This window comes from Nelumbo nucifera, chromosome 2 (assembly GCF_055504915.1).
Source record: "Nelumbo nucifera cultivar China Antique chromosome 2, China Antique-T2T, whole genome shotgun sequence".
Classification (NCBI taxonomy): Eukaryota; Viridiplantae; Streptophyta; class Magnoliopsida; order Proteales; family Nelumbonaceae; genus Nelumbo; species Nelumbo nucifera.
In genome coordinates, this window is record NC_142650.1 from 91,492,750 (window position 1) to 91,513,296 (window position 20,547).

Sequence of the window (20,547 nt, forward strand, 5' to 3'; positions counted from 1 at the left end):
ATAAATTCCAAATGCTGAAGGTTTGATATAACAGATACAACCTTTATTTAGAGCCTCTAAAGTCGAAAAGCAATTATGTCTCTTCAAATGTCAGACACTTTTAATATCTTTTTAACTTTTCAGATTTATCAAATGCCAACCATTACCTAATAATGTATTAAAGATATAAAACAGTTCAACCAACCATTACCTAATGTATTGAAGATATTGAGAATTACGTGCTAAAATAATTCCAAAACAAAGGGAAAAAGAACAAAAATATGGTATTCAAGGACTACTTCACAGTGGGCTCCCGGTGCACAGAAAACCTGCTTAAAGGCATGCTGCACAGAATATCTCTCTAGAACAATTTATATAAGATTTCAAATATAAGACGATGGTCTTTCCACTCATGTATTTGATGCAAGGTAAAGCAAAGAGAGCTTGCCTTCTACTATCCAAGAAATACATGAACAGAAGACACAAAGGAGAACTAATCTACTTTTTTTTGGGTATAGAAAACTAATCTACTTGGAAGAGAATGAAGGAAGAAAGAAGGGTTGCAAGAAAAGAGTTCATCACTGCTCTTTCCAGATCCTCCCAGTAACCCTCAGTTTCAATTCCTTCTTGTCTCCACCTGAGAAGAAGAGAGCCATATTCCGTTGAATAATGAGACCATCAAAACTGTCACGAACCTTCCTATGGCTGTCCCTGATGCTTCTGGGGACCCCTTGCCAAACCATCTTCCTACCATTTGCTCCCACCTCTAGGCTGTAGCTGTAGTTCTTGGCTTCATTGTCATCGCCCATAAACCGCAAAAATGCAATATACACTGGTGCCATCCCCAGCTGGAAGGCCTCGAAATGCAGACAGAAATACTGCCCAAAGCAACTGAACACCTAGAGACACCAAAAGATACCAGCACATCAGTTGCACAATAATACCAATATTTAACAAGTCGCATCCACATGAGCAAGTTTTAACCAAGTAGCCCACAAACAGCTAGAAAAGAGACATTTGCCATGTTCCTTTTTCGGTAATAAAATAAAAAATATATATTAAAAGAAAAATAAGAATAATACAAGGGTGACTAGGAATAACCAACCACGAGGAAGAAAAATTAACAAAAAAGACCACTACCAAACAGAATCCAACTCCATACCACTCGACTAAACTTAGGCTGCATTTGGCTTTCCTTATTTAAGGACTTATCTCCTTTTTGCAGTTAAAAACTCAGTGTTCATAAGGGAATTTTAACTGCAAAAAGGAGATAAGTCCTTAAAATAAGGAATGCCAAATACAGCCTTAGCACCCAAACTCAGACCACACCAAACAAGGAAAAATGGCCCGGAAGACAATAAGCCCACTCAACAAGGACCCACTACTTCCTAAGAACTTTTTGATTACATTAGTTTCTTGTTTAGTCCAACTCCAAACAGGACCCCCTTTCAAACCTTTTTAAACATGTGTTCAATCCAGAGCAGAAGAATGGTTTTAACAAGGTATCCTATCACATAATTGGCTCTTAACCCACATTGGAGAATGGGGCCAACATTTCAATCCAGAGCAGAAGAATGGTTTTAACAAGGTATCCTATCACATAATTGGCTCTTAACCCACATTGCTAGAGAATGGGGCCAACATTAAAAATGGTGAGCAGATGAAAATATTAAAATTATCTTGTCGTTTAAAGATGAAAATATAAAACACACCAAAAATTGGAAAAGGAAATCCAAAAATAAAATAGAACCTTAAATGAACAAGCTGATTGTACAAGAAATTACCGTTAACATCCACGTGGCATTCTCAACCTCATGTGGATTAGATTTAACATAGCGATGGTTGAAAGTACTTCCATTGTGCATGTCAACTTTGTGATCATCTTTTAGATGGGCCACCAGATAAGGAATATCACCAATGACAGTGCACTCTGAACCAGCATATGGACAGTTGTAAGGTCTGAATGAGCATTGAGCTTCATGCTTTAGCTTACTGTAATAAGGGTATATGCCCACACATCCAAAGGCCTCATATTTGCATGGAAGTTCAAGCGAAGCCGCCACCTTCTCCAATGCAAGGCATCTTATATTCCCAAGTTCATGCCTGCACGTGGGGCATCGGTTGTGAACCCTTGGCTTGCAACCAGAACACAATGTGTGGCCATTTGAGCACTGCAATAACAAGACAAGATGGAAGGACAAAGTGAACATACAACTTATATTGCTATACTAGCATATCTGTCTTGGACACAATAAGTACCCCGCACAACACCTGATACTGTGCAGACACTTCTAGATAGTGTATTAACACTTTAAAAATATATAAAGATCATATGTTTTTACAATCGCACTATAAAAAGATCTGTTTGCAACAAAAAAACTTGGATTAAATTCCTCAAGGCATAAGTCATGACACCTATCTAGAAAACAAGACAGTTGCATGATATAAACATATTATACGGGGTAGGCCTACGGGAAATTGAGTGGTGTCTCCATTCATCCACTGCTTCACTATCTGTATCTGGATATCACAACTCTCAAAAGGAGACTAAACCATCAAATGTAACATACAACAAACAGGAACTAATTAACCTCCAAAATGAAAGAGAATTGACACCTAAGCAACTATAAAATAAGCGACAACCTCCAATAATTATTGAAAGGACAATAGAAGGCTGATTTAGTGGAATTAAATACAAGATATCAAAAGCAGATTTTTGAGGTCCTCACATGAAATCTCACTTATCTAGAGGCCACAGCCAAAAAATGGTAAACTGTATTTTACAGTTCTAAGAAAGACACTTGGATACTGTGAACAGTAAATATGCAGAAGGGAACACCAAAATAAAAGACGACCAAATGCGCAACAACCTAGCTGACTATTGTTAGAGGCCATAACCCTATGATGCCCAGATAAACATTAGACAGACACATATGGGAAATGGGGATACATATATTTTGCTAAAGGAAAATTTTACGATACCAAAAAGGCCTTGACCAATCAAAACCCCCCATGAATTTTGATGAAAACCAACCTGATTGGTGACCATTTTATGATGTCGATTGATTGGTCATAAATTTTTCCGGTATTATGTCTTTCCAGCATCATAGTCGAAACCTTTGCTTGTATCATAGTGCCTAATACTGTATGATTCCAAGCCTGGCCCAATCTCATATGCATAGTGCCTAATACTGAAATAAATGCATGTACTTAAGATAAATACAACAACTTCAAGCTCTGGTTAAGTATTACCAGTGTTTGTCTTACATTTCTAATAACACAACTTAGCCCAACTCTTTCCAATATGCAATGTTATTCTTGATTAACCTGGCATTGAAAATTTATTTATTTATTTATTTGAGGAAGCAGAAGCATCTGGCGGTAATGGATGCACTGATAAGCCCCTCCATTAATTAACAACTGGAGGAACAGTTGAGATTGGGAAATTTTTGGATGAGTTTCCCGCGCACACGCCCGGGGGGTGTTGAAGATAGTATGAGAGAGTGGTTAAGAGCTAGAGCACTGAAGGATCAAGAAACTCGCAAAATAAAATAAAATAAAATAATCCAAGACAAGCCACTGGTCAGGAGGTAGATCTAGACTGCACGAGTTGCAGCAAAACAGAGCAGTCCCTTGATAGTCTAGATTGTCTACCAAGTTGTTGGAAAGAAAAAGAAAAAGAAGTTAGATGACTTCCAATGATGACATTGTGGTGAGACCCTGTAGGAGGGGAGCCAATAGTACCTAAAGTTTTGGTGTAGGATCCTATCGTGTATGGCTATGTTGTTTTGTTCTTTTGGGAGTTAGGACCCAGCCAAAGGTTGGGGTTTCTTTATGTGGGCTATCTGTTGGATTGGGTGTATAGTATGTTGTTGGCCCAGCTTTTCGGGTAGTGGATATTCCAGGCAGTTGCTCTACCTGGTGAGCCTTCTCTTGTATTCCTCCTTTCTTTATTTTCTTTACTAAAATCCTATACATTTATTCAAAGTATGTAAATAATCAGGCATTACTTTAAGAGAGATCAAGCACATGGTAAGGAAAATGGTGAACCCCTTTCTAGTTCATATGGGTCCAAAGATCACTTAGATAGCTTGGGCTAGCCCAAAAAACCAAGGGTCTTCTTGTAAATAGCATTCTTTCATTTATATGAATAATAAAGTTTCTAAAGTTTATCAAAAATTACATTTATAGCAAAATAAGAAAATAGAGAAATACAAGAAAATGTTATGTTATGGCACTAAATCAATATTTGTAGCCCATCAGTACTTATGAGCCTGGTGGCTGAGCCGGGCCTAGGCCAGCATAATGTCCCTTGCACCCTGTGCTAAGCCCAGCACAACAAATCACACCCTACTTTCTCTTAGAACCTGCCATCTCACGTCCATTGAAATGCAATATTATGATAAATATTAAGTAATGAAGACCTCCATACTAATAGCAATCCACTGTATTACAAAGAACTAAAATATCCTAGACATTATAAAAGAAAAAAGTATGAGTTCTGCCACGTGGAATTTCAGTCAGTTGCAAAGCACCAGCCAAACTTCTGTCTAGCATTAATAGCCATTAATGAAAATCATCAATAAGTGAAGCAAAAAAGAACTAAACATGCAAAAGCACAATGTAAAGAATTCATCTCAAGCAACAAATAGAAGATACCACTCCTAATGTAAATAATAAAATTCAAATGGGGTTGGAAAGGATTCCTACTTTCTGCTAATGTTGGGTTATGATATTTGGTTACAAATTAGGATACAACAAAATCCAGAAAGTAGTGACTTGTTTTTGTGTTTTCTCACTTTCTGCAACAATGATTTACACAAGAGAGTCTAGTCATTCATTTCCCAATGATTCAGTGGGAGGGACTAGGTTTCACTTTCCATTCCCCAAATCTAAAAAGCAGACAAAGGCTGTGATGCTAGAATAACTTTTGATGGGATTTAAACCCTTGAGTGAAGCAACGCAGATTTCAAATTTAGGAGTAGAAAAGATTCACAATGCACCATATATTGTGCTTCACATTACATAAGTTCTTTTTATTTTATGGATCATATTATATGAAGCAGACTTGAATGTTAAGAACGAGATAAAGTCAAACCTGATGGATGGGAGGGTACATAGCATTTAAGCATACTGGACACTCCAGTAGTTCGCGAACATTGCTAGCAACTGTCCCATTGGATTTTAGAGCATGTTGAGGAGGATCATTCACATGGTCACTGACATCCAGCATGTCTTCATTTTGGGGAGGATCAATAACTTCAGGCTTGGACCGCATGTCATCAAAAAAAGTATTCCCAGATGCCATTGATGAGCAGTATGGCCAGTTGGCTACTCTCCTTAACAACATTTGCAGATAAAGTTAATTCATGTTCTTCCCTTTCATAAAATCAAGGCTGGTAAAAAGTTAAACTTTTGCAGGAAAAATAACCATATGAATGGTAGTCTAACATTAAGATAGTTGTTATGCAAACCCAATCCCAAAAAAGATGAAGAAATAAGAAGCTATTGCATGAGTACATACTATAATTCCTTCTTATTAGTGCCTAAAATCTCTTTATTTCTATTATTTCTATCCAGGTAACTACATTTTGAGCTTCCATTACAATATATATATATATATATATATATATATATATATATATATATTTGATGAATAACAGAAACTGATACATGAATATTATAGAAAGATGTACAAAGAGGATAGAGGGATAGAGAAACTTTCTTAACTCTCCCTCACCCAGGTAACATGATTACAGGATTACAAAACAGCCCAAAACAAATGATCCCTTCCCACCCCTGTTTTGCCAAGGAGTTAGCATTCCTTTTCACCCACTGTACATTGATTTTCATTCCTTGAGATAGCCACTTATTCCTTTTCTCATTAATATAGTTCCACTATCCAGCCTCCTCTTCCTTTTGCAACCACTCGATAACTAACTTTGAGTCCCCCTCAATTAGAAGCTTATGAATGTGTCTTTATCCCTTTGGAGGCCTTCCAACACAGCCATTATTTCAGCCCTCAAAGAGTCTCCCTCACCAATCGGACATTCAAACCCGAGTAAATGGCTATGATTCTTCCTTCCTCATTTCTGAAAACTCCCCCTATGACAGAAGGACCTGGATTTCCTTCACTACTCCAATCAAAATTCAGCATTTTTTTTATAGATACTACTCCCATCAAAATTCAGCTTAACAAAACCATGTGAAGGTGGGGGCCAACTTGGACTTAAGCTAACCTTGAAAGGAGTGGAGTCGGCAAGTGTGTGTGTGTGTGTGTAATCAATTTGTCATTGATCATGTTGTAAATAATCTAAATCTTCAACCAACTGATTCAATGATTTAGTGGGAAAAAAGGTCCAAAAGGTGTATAAAAAATTCATGTCCTACTGCAATCACACATTGGATGGGGAACCATTTACACAGGATCCAGAACTACAAAGGATGGGGTTTAGCTGTGAACTAAGTAACATTACAAGCATGAGATCTAGATGCAGCAGCAGTAGCATGGCTTGAGAGCATTGCTCCTATCTCAAAGATTGATGCAAAACTAAACAGAGAAACTGCATAATGGGGCCCATGAGAATTAATGGCGTTATAAAGGAACCTGCTCCCAATGAACAGCTCTTCTAGGCCCTAGTTAAACTGTCATTTAAGAAGTATTTTTTGTGAGACTTAACAGTATGGGCTTGGGCCCATTATATTTCTGCTATGTACTTGTTTCTTATTACTGGGTGTTATTGAGCCTGGGCTTATTATGTCTTGTGTTTTTTATGTTTGTATCTTGGTGCCACCTAAGCAGGGGCATACTTGCCAATCCTAGTATTTATGTAGTGTTCTCAATTAAATAACAATCAAGAGGCTGAAGAGAAGATTCCGCCCATTCTTTCTTCTCTAACCTAGGGCTAAGAATCTTCATGGTACCAGAGCAATAAATCTGCCCTAGATCCTGGTCAGTTTTTTTCTTCTTTTCTTCCTTCCAGGTTGTTTCTTTCTTCTTCCTCTTGAAACCCTAATTCTGGTCTCAGCTATCTAGGGTTTCACCTCTTTCTCTAGGGCTCTTCCTTGGAGTTTCAGACCAAGGATGCCGTAAGTTGGTAGGTCATGAACTAGTGCAGCGTGGACTGCAAGGAGTAGTCAAGTATGACTACTAGAGAGACCTTATGGTGCAGGCCTAGAAGCTGGACTGTCAATCACAGCAGACCCAGAAGTTGCCTGGGTTATTGACAGTGGATTAGTGTGGTTCAAGTAGGAGTTACTGCTCCTGGACCGGAGCTTGATTGGCACGAAGATAGAGTGTTATGTAGACGACATGGTCGTCAAGACACAGTTTTCACAAGAATTAATACAAGACTTAGATTCTGTCTTCCAAATCCTGCGTCAGTTTAGCATGAAATTGAACCCCAACAAATGTGTCTTTGGCGTCACCTCGGGCAAATTCCTAGGCTACATTGTCAATCGGCGCGGTATTGAGGCCAACCCGGACAAGATAAAAGCCATCCTAGATATGAGACCACCTCGGAAAGTAAAAGAAGTTCAGAGGCTAAACGGCCGCATAGCCGCCCTAAGCCGCTTCATGTCCAAGTCGGCAGACCGCTGCCTACCTTTCTTCAAAGCAATCAAAGGCAAAGGGTTCGAGTGGACCCAAGACTGCCAGCTCGCATTTGACGAGCTAAAAGGTTACCTTGCCAGTGTGCCAACCTTAGCTCGGCCCGAGGAGGGCGAGGTCTTAGAACTGTACCTCTCGGCAAACGACGAGGTGGTCAGTTCGGTACTAATAAAGGAAACAGACCGGGTCCAGCGACCCATATATTATGTTAGTAAAATTTTGCAGGGAGCAGAGACAAGATACCCGCAGATAGAAAAGCTAGCCTATGCACTGGTGATAGCAGCTCGGAAACTCCGCCCGTACTTCCAGGCTCACATCGTCATTGTCCTGACCGACAAACCTCTGAGACAAGTTTTACTCAAACCCGAGGTTTCCGATCGACTGACGAAATGGGCCATCGAACTCAGCGAGTACGATCTCCAGTACAAGCCAAGAACTGCCATTAAGGCCCAAGCCTTGGCAGATTTTATCGCAGAATGCATGTTTAGCCTCGAAGCCCCCGAGCCGATCGAGCCCGAGATCCCCAGTTCGGGCGAGCTCGGAGCTCCCAAGCCAATCGAGTCCGAACCCCGTGAAGTAGCAGCCAGTGTAGCATCCCTCCTGGTTAGACCAAGCGTGAACTGGGATGAGGAGCCCTGGATCCTTCACGTAGATGGCTCCTCGAACCAGCAAGGCAGCGGGGCTAGAATAATGCTACGCGGCCCGAGCGAAACAAAGTTGGAATACGCACTACGCTTTGAGTTCGCGGCATCCAACAACGAGCCAGAGTACGAGGCACTGATAGCCGGGCTGAACCTAGCGCACAAGGTTGGAGCAAAGCACGTAGTTATCTGCAGTGATTCCCAGCTCGTGGTCAACCAAGTTACAGGCGAATACGAATGCGCGCGATCTCACAATGATTGCATACTTGGCAAAGGTAAAGGAGGCTCTGCTCAACTTCCAGTCACCCTTCATCAAGCAAATCCCGAGGTCAGAGAACACTAAGGCTGACGCCCTGTCCCGACTAGCCAGCACGAGCCACAACGCCATGAGGACCGTGTATGTAGAGGACTTACCTCGGCCCAGCATTCTCAGTGGGGCAGAAGAGGTCGCTCCCGTCACTGAAGCAGAGCCGAGCTGGATCGACCCACTCGCGAGCTTCCTGTTAGACGAAACCCTCCTCGCGGACCGCAACGCAGCCAAGAGGGTGCAGCGCCAGGCAGCCAAATACGTCTTGATAGACGAACGGTTGTACTGACGATCCTACACGCTCCCCTACCTGCGATGCTTGCGCCCAGCCGAAGCCGAGCTGGTACTCCGCGATACTCATGGAGGCTTGTGCAGCGGACACCTGGGGGGCAGAGCCCTCGCCCAAAAAGCACTTCGACAAGGATACTACTGGCCAACGATGAAGACAGAGGCCATCGAGCTCGTCAGAAAATGCGACAAGTGTCAGAAGCATGCCAATATCCACCACCAGCCCGCTGCCGACCTCAAATACCTCACCAGTCCATGGCCCTTCGCCCAATGGGGCATCGACCTTCTGGGACCATTCCCACCAGTGACAGGCGGGAGAAAATTCCTAGTGGTGGCAGTAGATTACTTCACAAAGTGGATAGAAGCTGAACCTCTGGCAATGGTTACAGCCCGAAACATACAGAACTTCTTTTGGAAGAACATAGTATGTCACTTCGGGCTACCTCGGGTACTGATCTCCGACAACAGCAAACAGTTCGAGGATATCAAGTTCCAAGAATGGTGCCAAAATATGGGAATTCGTCAGAACTTCACGTCGGTCGCACACCCGCAGGCAAACGGTCAGACAGAAGTAATGAACAGAGCCATCCTCCGCGACTGAAAGCACGACTAGACCAAGCTAAAGGGTTGTGGGCAGACGAGCTACCAAGTGTTCTATGGGCTCACCGAACCACAGAAAAAACCGCCACAGGAGAGACCCCCTTTAACCTCACCTACGGCACCGAGGCGGTAATCCCGGCAGAAATCGAAGTACCTACGTTGCGACTAGAAGCATACGACGAACAGACAAACGAAGGCGAGTTACACACCAACCTCGACCTACTGGACGAGGTGAGAGACCTCGCGCACATCCGAGCTGCGGCCTACCAGCAAAAGGTAGCTCGGTATTATAACGCGCGAGTAAAGAAGAGGAACTTCCGCGTCGGCGACCTGGTTCTCCGTAAGGTCATGGTGCCCGAACCCGGCGTAGGGAAACTTGGACCAAATTGGGAAGGACCCTACAGAGTAAAGAAAGCACTCGGGGGGGCATACGAGCTCGAAACCCTAGAGGGAAAACAAGTACCCCGAGCATGGAACATTATCAACCTAAGGCGATACTACCTATAGAACGCCAAGCGAAATGGGTAAAATCACCACCAAAGCCTACGGGCTAGGATGCCGAGCTAACGAAGGAATCTCGGCACAAGCAAAGAAAACAGACCGGACGTATAGTCAGTTCGGCAAATACATTCAGTTCGGCAAATATGCTCAATTCGGGAGAGAACAACAAGCACTTAAACAAATCATTCTATTCCAAAAGTAGGGTAATACAAAAAATAAATAATAAATAAATAAATAAATAATTTTACAAGCCAGGAGCTATTTCATCATCGTTTGAAGGCACTTCAACAAAACCCGAAGGCCCCGCCTCACCCTCGGAGTCTGGCTCGGCGTCAGCAGCATTAGCCATCTCCTGAGTTATGCGCGAAGTGGATATGGCGCTAACATCGAGCTCGGGGTATGTATTCCGAATCATCCACCGGCTTAGCTTAAAACCCCTCCTATATGAATCCACCATCAGATCGTCAAAACCCGGCGAAGCGATGTACTCTTCGACGGCCTTCTTCTTGGCATCTTCGATACCTTGGGAGAAGATCTGCGTCCTCTCCCTGATGTCCTCCTGAAGATACTCGACCTGATGCTGCAGATCCAGCCTCAAGTCCGCCATGTGCTTCACCACCACTCCCATGGCCTCGGCATCTCTCTGAGACCTCGCCTGCCTAATCCGGGAAAAACGAGCAGTCTCTTCGGCAGCACGTGCAGTCTCTTCAGCAGCACGAGCCGTCTCTTCAGCAGCACGAGCAGTCGCTTCAGCAGCATAAGCGGCTTCCTCGGCCGCACGACGAGCCTCTTCGGCAGCTCGCACCTGCCTCGAGCTCCTCTCCACCTGAGCCGCCAAGGCGTGAATGGAAGAATTTACCTGCCAAAAGAGAGACCGAATGATCAAAAGAACCAACAAAACAAAAGCCAAAGAGCTAAAAAAGGAGAACACTTACCACCATAGCGTGGGTAACGGCACAGCAAGCCACTTGATGCAGAGGGAGATCAGTCCATGCCGCAACCTCCTCGGGGAAGATGGCCTCTTTACTCTTTTAAAGAGCGTAGGTCGGCGTCAACACGCTCCTGAAATCCCCTGGGGCCCCCGAGCCCGAAGAACCAGCTCGCGTATGAGCAGACCCAGAGTAAGCAGGAGCCCCTGTGTATGTAGTCTCAGCATAAGGGCCCCCCGCTGGCTCCTGCATCGGAGGGACCATCTCGAGCCCCCTGTGCGGATCTTCTGGCTGGTAGCCCGGCACCTCGGGCTCCGCATCCTGAGGCACCTCGACGCGAGTTCGCTTGGCAACCCGCTTTCTCCTCTTCATACCTTGAAACAAGTGTCCACCTCGGGGTCCCTCGCGAATCCATCACACCTGCGAAAAGAGGTTCGCCATCAGTAAAAAGCAAGAAAGACAGCAAGATAAGAGTCTCTAAGTGAAGGACCTACCCGAGCTCAGGCCGGCCGCAATAAGCTTGGCCTCCGTCAGATACTATTCACACTTCAGCCCAAGTTGCGCCCATTGCCAGAGGCCCTTCGCCGTCTCCTTGTCAAGCGTAACCCCGGAGTCAGGAGCGGCCATTCCCCACCCGGTCTGAAAAGGCCACCCCAACACACTTCGCACCCCGAAATAGTCCCGCTTCCATGCTGGGACCTTGTTGGGGAGCTCGTGTAAAAGCTTAAAACCCGGGCGAGGAGACAAGTAGTAAGCCCGCCTACGTCCGGGGAGAGGACCCGCTTGCTTCTTGAGCATCAAGATTGAAGAAAAAATCTCCAAGTCCAACGAAAAGCTCTCGTCACAGAAAAGGGAGGGTGAAGCTGGCCGACTGTCACGCCGAAGTGGTTCAAGACTTCGACAAAGAGGGGGTGGAAAGGCAATCGCAGCCCTGCGGCGAGCTGCTCCCGGAATATTATGATCTCATCAGGACCATGTTCCCAAGGAAAGCTACCCGATGGTATGAAATAAGCATACTCCTCGGGCAAGTTATAGTAAGTAATGAGGGATTGGAGCCCCTCGGGCGTCATGGTCAAAGGGCCGAACTTGTCTAACATCCGACCCCAGCGAGAGGTGGATGCCAAACTACCCGAAGCACCACGGCCTACAGGCTCAAACTCTTCCTCGAGCTCTACCTCTGACTCGCTAAGGCTATCGGGAGATGCCACTTGGTTCGTAGAACCTGCATCAGACCCGCTGAAATGACTATCTGAGCCATCCGAGCTAGACATTGGGAGTAGACCAGGAAAGTACTCACCCGGACGAAAGCTATAGACCACAGGAGCTCAGACGAACGGAAGACCTTGAGCGCGAACTAAAAAAACTTGGACGTGAACTGGATGCGAGCTGAAACTCAGACGCGAGCTCGAGAGATACAAAAGCGACAACGAAACGGGGTCCCCCCCCCACTATTTATGCACACAGTGACCAAAAGGCAACGGCTCAGATCAAAGCCAATCCGACGACCTACGACCGCCCTGACCGCACGTCGCCCGAAACCGAGACGTGATTGGCGCACGTCTTTCTGAAACTGACAGCGACGGCGCGCATCTTTTCGAAACTGACGGAACGTCAGCGCACGTCTCAGAAAAGACGGCAGCGGCACGTCTTTTTCAAATTTGAAAAAGCGCCCGCTTCCGCGCCCCCAAGTGGCGCGCCCCCCTTTTTTTTCAAAATTCGAAGCAAAGCGCGCGCACCGCCACATCTAGCAACATTCAGACAGGCCAACACGCTTCCCGCATAAATGGACGCTCGAAGAAACCCAAGAAACCTTGACAAACGCACCTCGCGCCAGCAGAACCAAGGTTCAAAGTGCAGAACAAATCTACCTGACACCTTGCGAACTCCCCACGCCAGGGCAAGACCTTAGCACGAGGAGTGGGGGGCAATTGATGAAGGAAGATTTGGCCCGACCTCGCAAATCACGGCACGTGGCAAAAAAGGCAAGCAGCTCGGAACTCAAGACCATACCGAGGGAAGGGACCAACAGGCCCGAGCTCCCTACTTAGAGCTCGAACTCCCTAGCAAGAGGCCCGAGCTCCCTACTTAGAGCTCGGACTCCCTAGCAAGAGGCCCGAGCTCCCTACTTGGAGCTCGAACTCCCTAGCAAGAGGCTCGAGCTCCCTACTTAGAGCTCGAACTCCCTAGCAAGAGGCCCGAGCTCCCTACTTAGTGCCCGAGCTCCCTACCTAGAGTTCGAACTCCCTAGCAAGAGGCCCGAACTCCCTACTTAGTGATCGGACTCCCTACGAGGAGCCCGAACTCTCCCTTTTGACCCCGTCACACAAAGCAGAGACCCGAACGGGCCCGTCTTATGACAATTCGGGGCCTCCCCTTCTCCAAACTCGAGACTTTGCCTTACGCATCACTCCAGGCACGTCGCTTCCAGAGCATTGAACTAGACGAACCACGCCGTACCTGACACCGAAGGAGTCCGTATCCAGGGGCGGGGCACTGACTGACTTGGGATCTGACGCTTGACGGCCGCATTTCCAACGGCCACCTGCCACCGTCACCTGTCACCACTGCCTCCAGTTACAGAGACGGCTCTGACAAAAGGAGCAGCAACGGTTCTGCCTCAGCAAAGACGATGGCGCCCGAACTGGCAGAAGCACGGAAATACTCATTCCCGACCTGACAGGAGTCTAGGAGTGAGTGCGCGAGGTGGTTATAAAAAGCGCTCCACCCCCAAAGAGGAGGTATGCAAACCTTGCGCTATCTGGTTTATCTTGCCTTTGAAAGATTCTAACTTAAGCTTCGGAGCCTTTACACCGGGTTCTCCCCGGAGCTTCTTCATCTCCTACGTTTCAGGTCCCCGCTACTCGATTCAGAGGCAAGGTCATTGACAGCTAAGACCGGCCGGATTGCGCATCATCAGAACTGAAGGCAGAAACAGTCAAACTGAATTGTCTTCTATGTTGTGTGTATTTTCAGATCCGCCCTGCTCTCTATTTATAGCCTTAAATAGATGATCTCCTAATTTGATTATGAGTTTCTTGATCCAAATCTTTATTTGGATCTGAACTCTTTAAGTGATAAGGATAATCCATTATCTTATCTGCAAATCAAGATCAGCTATTCCTAATCAAATTAGGAGTTCCCTTATCCAAATCTCTATTTGGATCTGGACTCTTTAAGTGGATAAGAGTTATCCTCTTATCCTTATCTGTTGATCCATACCCAGATTCGCCCATATTTAATTAATCAAATTAATCAAATTAACCAAATTCGAAATAGGCTTTAGGCCCATTAAGCTTTCATGCTCACTTCCTTTTAATGCTGGGTAGCTTGGCTCTCTTTGTATGGCGTGGGACCCTATCATTGATCTACACATCAACCACATGGGTTCAGTCTGGCCTTTGTTACAAGGCCTGGCCGAATTCACTGCTGAATACAGTGAACCCCTGAGTCCATCACCATGGACTCTTAATGGGCCCAACATTTATACTAAATGGTCCTTAGGTCCAGCCATCTTATGAAAGCCCAAAGACTGTGGGCAAATGCCAGATTAGCCTATTAAGTATAACCCTCAATGGTCTTACACTTAACTTCTCAACCCTTAATGATTAAACACTGCTCAACAAGAGAGAACCTCTCTTTCGGCTACAAGGTACAGTGTTGCACTCTCTACTCACATAGATCTTGGGAATTAAAACCTTTTGCAAACAATTTGAAACCATAGTATATAAGTATATATCTATATAAATATATTTTGCAAAACTAAATTTCAAACACATTTGAAATCCACTGCCGATAGTTTAGGTTTCCATCAGAGAGAATGCATTTCCCCGATCATTCACTTTGTCCAACAAAGGGGTTGATCCTGTCACTATGATCACCCACTCAGGTGAATTCTCGGACTGTCCCAATATACCCAGGTTTTGACCCCCTCTAAGGATCTCATTGATTGACACATCAAAGACAGTCCAATCCGACACCTAGTGCAATACCATAATCGAGTCTAGGGGTCAAGTGTAACATTCCAGTTTTGCACATCTATCTCAAAGGTTCAAAGCAATACTGAAATTTGGCCTGGTTCAGGGTTTCAAGAAAACTCACACATGTACCTCAGGTCTCACCCTGGCAGCTAAGACAAGCCACTCCAACGCAACTTGACGGCACATCAATGTTAGCCTTGGCAGGATAAATCTCCCCAAATCTATCCAACGGCTGTGAAGATTATAAATTAACACGAGTCTCATATGTGTCCAGTTTAAGGTTATTGCACAGAAACACACCACAATAACATTAATCAAATATGTACTTTATTCATTTACAATAAATATCAAAATGTACATCATGCTGATTGGAGCTAAGGGCATACACTGTCTAACATTATAATGTGACAATCAGGCTACAATTAACATTGCAAATAATCTAGTCCAGAATGATAGAACAAAGCACATTGAAATTGATAAACACTTTGTGAGAGAAAGAATGTCTCGGGAGAACTATGTATCCCTTACATGCCTTCTTCAAGACAACTAGCAGATGTGTTCACCAAGGGTCTTAGGTCTTACTAGATCAAGATTTCTAGAGTTTCTGTGCAAGCTGGGCATGATAAATATCTATACTCAACTTGAGGGGGAGTATTGTGAGACTTAACAGTATGAGCTTGGGCCCATTATATTTCTGCTATGTATTTGTTTCTTATTACGGGGTGTAATGGGCCTGGGCTTATTATGTCATGTCTTTTATGTTTGTATCATGGTGCCACCTAAGCAAGGGCATACTTGCCAATCCTTGTATTTATGCAGTACTCTCATTTAAATAACAATCAAGGGACTGGAGAGAAGAATCTTCATGGTATCAGAGAAACTGCATAGTGGAGCCCATGAGAATTAATGGCATTATAAAGGAACCTGCTCCCAATGAACAGCCCTTCTAGACCCTAGCCAACCTTTCATTTAAGAAGTATTCATAACCATCCAAAATTTCTCCATGATGATATATTTTCACAAATATCATAAATTCTTTTTCTTTATTTATATTGAATCAATTCATGCTAATCTATGAGTGGTCCAACTAAGATAGGGATAGAAGATAATAAGTCTTATAACAGTCAAAGTTCATTCAATTATTGCCGTGGTAAATAAAAGTTTTGCCTTAATTTAGGTCTACAAGCCTTGACTTGACAGATGTTTTTCTTAATAGGATCTGCCAATAGGCTCGCCAAGGCCTCCCCTTTTTCTTGATAAATAACAAGGCCTCTTAATCTCTTGTTTAAATGCAAATCTGTAATTAGGTTTTACATTTTTCATGTGTAGTTCATGCTTTTTAAGAGAAGGTAAGACAAACTGCATTTATTATGGCAAAAAGGAGTGTACATAAGACAATATATATCAATGTGCAAAGGTTTACTTTAGCAGCCCCCTTCCTTCAAAAAAATAATGCATGGCTAAAGAGTCGTTGCTATACAAAGGTCTCCTCCAGTATGTATGGCTCTAGCTAAACCATCTACCAAAGAGTATAGGTCTCTCAGGATCCATCAGATAGCCATCAAAATTTCAGATAAGATTTCTCCAATCCCATTAGTGTGGCATGAAGGACCACACTACCAACACCTTGGCTCTAAATGTCTAAATGGCATTGGCTGAATCTCCCTCCACAGATGAGACATGTTTGCTTGAATGTCATCCATAGAACAAGACATATTATACTATATAAGGCAGTCTTGGCCACACACCACCTAATGGGAATCACCAATGAAAAACCTATATTCTCTAGAGGATTAACACCTTGCCTATCATATTGCTATAGTAGAATACTTCACCAAAAAACTTGTTTTCTCTGGGACTTACACCAAATTGCCTCCCATATTGCAAAAAAAGAATACTGCAGCATCTGTACCAACCAAACTAGAAGAACTATAAAAGAAGCATACATGCATTTTATCATTTGTTCTGCAATACTTTTTAAATACTGATAAGATATTATATTAAAATGGCAAATCAGTACCCATATAGAACAAGGAACTATACATTGTACAGCAAGTATTTGAAAACCGGAATTGATCAAAAAAAAAGTATTTGAAAACTGGTAAGGTATTGTAGTAAAAGGAGAAATCAACACCCATGTACAACAAGGGACTGTACATTGGGGAATTTACAAAAGTGGATATATGTACAACAGGTATATAAATCAAAAAAGGAATTGTAGGATCTTCCTTTAAACAAGTTGAGTGGTCAGCCATGACAGTAGCATTCCTTACAACTTCTGTCCAAACCCCCAATTTCCAGACCTCCATAAATTCTTTTATTGATTCTAGAAAACAACCCTGTGCCCCAATATCCTTAGCACCCATGTCCATAGGTTGGAGGTAAAGCTACAATGAAGAAAGAAGTAATTTGCTGATTCCATACATCTGTCACAGAAAATGGTTCATTCCTAAAAGAAATGTGTCCCAATATTTGTGACTGCCTGGAAAAGTTAATCAGGTTGAGAGAATTCCAGCCACAAAAGCTGAAAATCTAACCATAAGAACCCATACTGCTAAAAGGAAACAGGGAAATGGCTACACAATCAGCCAATTAATGGCCAACACAGAAACTCTGAAGATTCATTTTCATACTTCCCATGTTTGATGCTGAAAACTTGGACAGGAAAGGCTCAAACTCATAAAGCTACTTGAATATTTGACTTCAAATCATTTTTATGGTCATGATTCATGAATGAAAGATTTCCACAACTCCAGAAGAATAAATGCACATAAATATTATATGTACCTTTAGAATATGTATTAGTGATTCCAGTGGTATCCCAACAATTGGGTATACAAAATAAACTTTGGGGAAAAAGAATTATCCTTCTAAAGATGGCAAAGCTTTTGTTAGTATTTTTTATGAATCCTTCCTCTTTTATCTATTGCAGACTCAATAGCCAAATTAAAAGGAAAGGACAAAGGCTCCCTATGAGCTGGTGCTAATGATCAAGGAAATATCATCAACTCGAACAGATTGAATGGACTTCGAATAAAAGGTGGCATTGGCTTTCACCAACCAAGTTGGTGAAGGCTGTATTTTGGGAAATGAATGGTTGCAGAAAATTCAGAACAAAATCTCAAGCTCTTTGGTAGGAGAGTAAAAAATAAGCAGTAAATACAGTTCTTCTCCTCTACATTGCAACTCCAGCACTTCAATGGAATCCGTAAGATGAAATGTTTGAAGATAATTTCTTAAATACATGTCAGACTTCAAGAGGATCAAGTATGAGAAGGTCCTCCCAGACAAGCTAGCAACTTTATCCTTCAATTTGATGGTAGCTTCAGGAGGAACTCTTTCTCTCAGCCAGCCGCTGGTATTGGTGGGCTAATCTACAATTCTAAGGGGGACGTATGCTGGGCTTTTAGTGGCCCTATTACAGCTAAGGATGCTTCAGAATCTGAGGTTTGCACCCTCCTTCAAGGGTTAAGACTTGCAAAGGATCTCCATTCAGTTCCCTTACGGTAGAAGGTGAGTCTAGAAATGCCATTAAATGGGATAAACTGCTAAAGAGCAGGGTTCGGGCCCTTGGATACAATCCAGCTTCTTGCATGAGATTCTTGAGTTAACTTCTTCAACATGTAAACCATTGGGAGGCTGATCCCTTTACTGAATACTGATATTTTCACTCATGCTCAGCAAGTTAATATCTCTTCACATTTGGGCACTAGATCCTAAATGGTGTTTTCTCAGTAACATCATTCTCCTCTACTTCTAGAAGGTAGAATGAGATCTTCTGGTGGGTTTGATACCTGCAAATACCATCTACCTTTTTTTTGGTGTGTGTGGACTGCCAATCTGGATAAGTTCCTATTTATTGATCATTTGATCTTGACACTTGGAAATTTTTGTTCATCATGTCAAAGAGAAGTCATTAATGTATTTGCTTGTTGTGAATCTCAGCTAAGATCCCGTCAAGTTATTTTCTTTAGCTGTTTGGAAGACAATGAGTCATTTTGAGAGATCTGTTCCTCTTACAGTCTTAACTAGCAAAAAGTTTTAGCAAGACAATGAGGGAATGCATCAAATAAGGAAACTTGCTACAGTTTTTTAACGTACTAGCTGAAAGCGAACCATGAAGGTCCTAAACATTGTTTGTTATGTTAAAGCAAAAATACATCTATTCTTAAGGTTATTTTCGCATTTAAACAATAAGAATCATTACTAGGATCTGGTATAGCAGGTAAAATAGTTGCATGCAAGCAGTTGACATAAAAGACTATGGCCATAGCTAAATATCCCTTCAGAATTGCATTTTAAAGTTTAAACTTAAAGACTGGTAAGACCAAAAGCCATAATATTAACAGAATTAGAGGGTCTTGTACAGCAATGGAGCTTACTAGCCAAGTCATGGCTATCTAATCCACAGTCCTCAGTTACAAAACATAATGTCTATACCCATTGCTTAATCTTGATCAAAAGAACTTCTTTTCGGTAATGCCAGGGCGTGTTATTAACATCCATATAAAAGGGAACGGGACATTAATATCTCTTGCTAGATCTTGATCAGAGGTCCCCTTCTTTTCTTCTTGACAATGCCAGACAACATCCACAGACAAAGAGATAAAAGACCAAAACAATCTATGTCTTGAGAACATCAAAGCAAGAATGTAAAGAGGGTCGACTGTTTATTAAGAAAACCTCTTTTTAAGGAAATCATCAAAGCAATCCAACTATCAGCATAACGCCTGAACATGGATTATTGGCAATTGATTCAAACCTCGGAAAAACAACATCTACGATATCCACCAAATCAAACTAAAAAAAGGAAAAACAATAATAGATCCCAAAAACAGAATCTTACAGAGCAATCAAGAAATTAGATCTTTATCCCAAATAAGAACTTTTCACTCTACAAAACAACTACCAAAAATAATAAATCTTCAACAGAATAAGGAAAATAATCAGTTTTTTTTTCTTTTGCACCGTACCTTTACAACCCGCTTTAAATCAAAACCCCATGAGCAAATGACCAAAACCCTGTTAAGGATTTCCTCTTTAAATTCCTGGTTAAATAGTAACCAACTACGCGTAACCGACCACGCGAGCCTCCGTCAGAAGAGAAAATTCGAATTAAAGCCGTTTGAGCGAGAGATGAGAGAGGAAGTTCAAATGAAAGCGACCTCTCGAGAATATACAAAAGAAGAGGTGTGGAGGTGCCAGGTGGGGTCCGATGCCTCTGATCTCTCGCTGATGAGCAGGGATCTGCTCGGACTGCTCCAAACAAATTAACAAATCTATCTGACACCGCACATCTTTATTTTAGAAATTTTCAAAAAAAACAACTAATAAAATATAATAAATTGAAAGCGTACGAAAATGGGCTTTACTTGTTTGAATCGAGAGAGAGAGAGAGGAGAGACAAATTTAAAGGAGGCGCCAAATGACAACTTGTAATCACTGACTTAAGCCGAACTCAAGGTGGCGCCCAACGGTGTTTCCGTAGGTCTTTGGAAGAAGAGCGTAAAACACCACTGTATTAAGTACGGTGTTTACGGCTGGTATTTTTTTGAAAACTTTTATTTTGTTTAAACAAAAAATGTCTAATTTTTTATTATTATTTTCCTTTTTTTAAGATTATTTGTATTGTAATATTTAGTTAATTAATTATTATTGTTATTATTAAGTATTTAATTAATGACTTTATTATTATAATAATTATTATAATTAAATT

General features: G+C 42.6%; 2 protein-coding genes across 4 annotated transcripts; both read right to left on the reverse strand.

Moving 5' to 3' along the window:
* Positions 1-235: 235 nt before the first annotated feature.
* On the reverse strand, positions 236-20,157 carry LOC104591049 (E3 ubiquitin-protein ligase DIS1-like). 3 transcript variants are annotated; one of them, XM_088899030.1, is made up of 4 exons: positions 19,805-20,157; positions 5,078-5,310; positions 1,764-2,150; positions 236-878 (listed from the first exon to the last, which is right to left on the reverse strand). In XM_088899030.1, the coding sequence occupies exons 2-4, from the start codon at positions 5,285-5,287 to the stop codon at positions 558-560; spliced, it is 918 nt and encodes a 305-aa protein (XP_088755156.1). In that variant the 5' UTR covers positions 5,288-5,310; positions 19,805-20,157; the 3' UTR covers positions 236-557. The 3 variants fall into 3 exon arrangements, with proteins under 3 accessions (XP_088755156.1, XP_088755155.1, XP_010248150.2); XM_088899029.1 differs by having other exon boundaries at positions 5,078-5,318; positions 19,805-20,151; XM_010249848.3 differs by lacking the exon at positions 19,805-20,157 and having other exon boundaries at positions 5,078-5,329.
* LOC148802509 (uncharacterized) lies at positions 5,609-14,946 on the reverse strand. The gene is made up of 3 exons (XM_088899031.1): positions 11,349-14,946; positions 10,861-11,274; positions 5,609-10,784 (listed from the first exon to the last, which is right to left on the reverse strand). The coding sequence occupies exons 2-3, from the start codon at positions 10,864-10,866 to the stop codon at positions 10,170-10,172; spliced, it is 621 nt and encodes a 206-aa protein (XP_088755157.1). The 5' UTR covers positions 10,867-11,274; positions 11,349-14,946; the 3' UTR covers positions 5,609-10,169.
* Positions 20,158-20,547: the final 390 nt, after the last annotated feature.

What these genes read in the sequence shown, in the direction of transcription:
- LOC104591049 (XM_010249848.3), bottom strand. Translation starts at nt 5,329, where the DNA reads ATGTTGTTAAGGAGAGTAGCCAACTGGCCATACTGCTCATCAATGGCA. An exon ending in TGTACCCTCCCATCCATCAG is followed by an intron (nt 2,151 to 5,077) that starts GTTTGACTTTAT and finishes TTGTTATTGCAG; the next exon opens with TGCTCAAATGGCCACACATT. An exon ending in ATGCCACGTGGATGTTAACG is followed by an intron (nt 879 to 1,763) that starts GTAATTTCTTGT and finishes TGGTGTCTCTAG; the next exon opens with GTGTTCAGTTGCTTTGGGCA.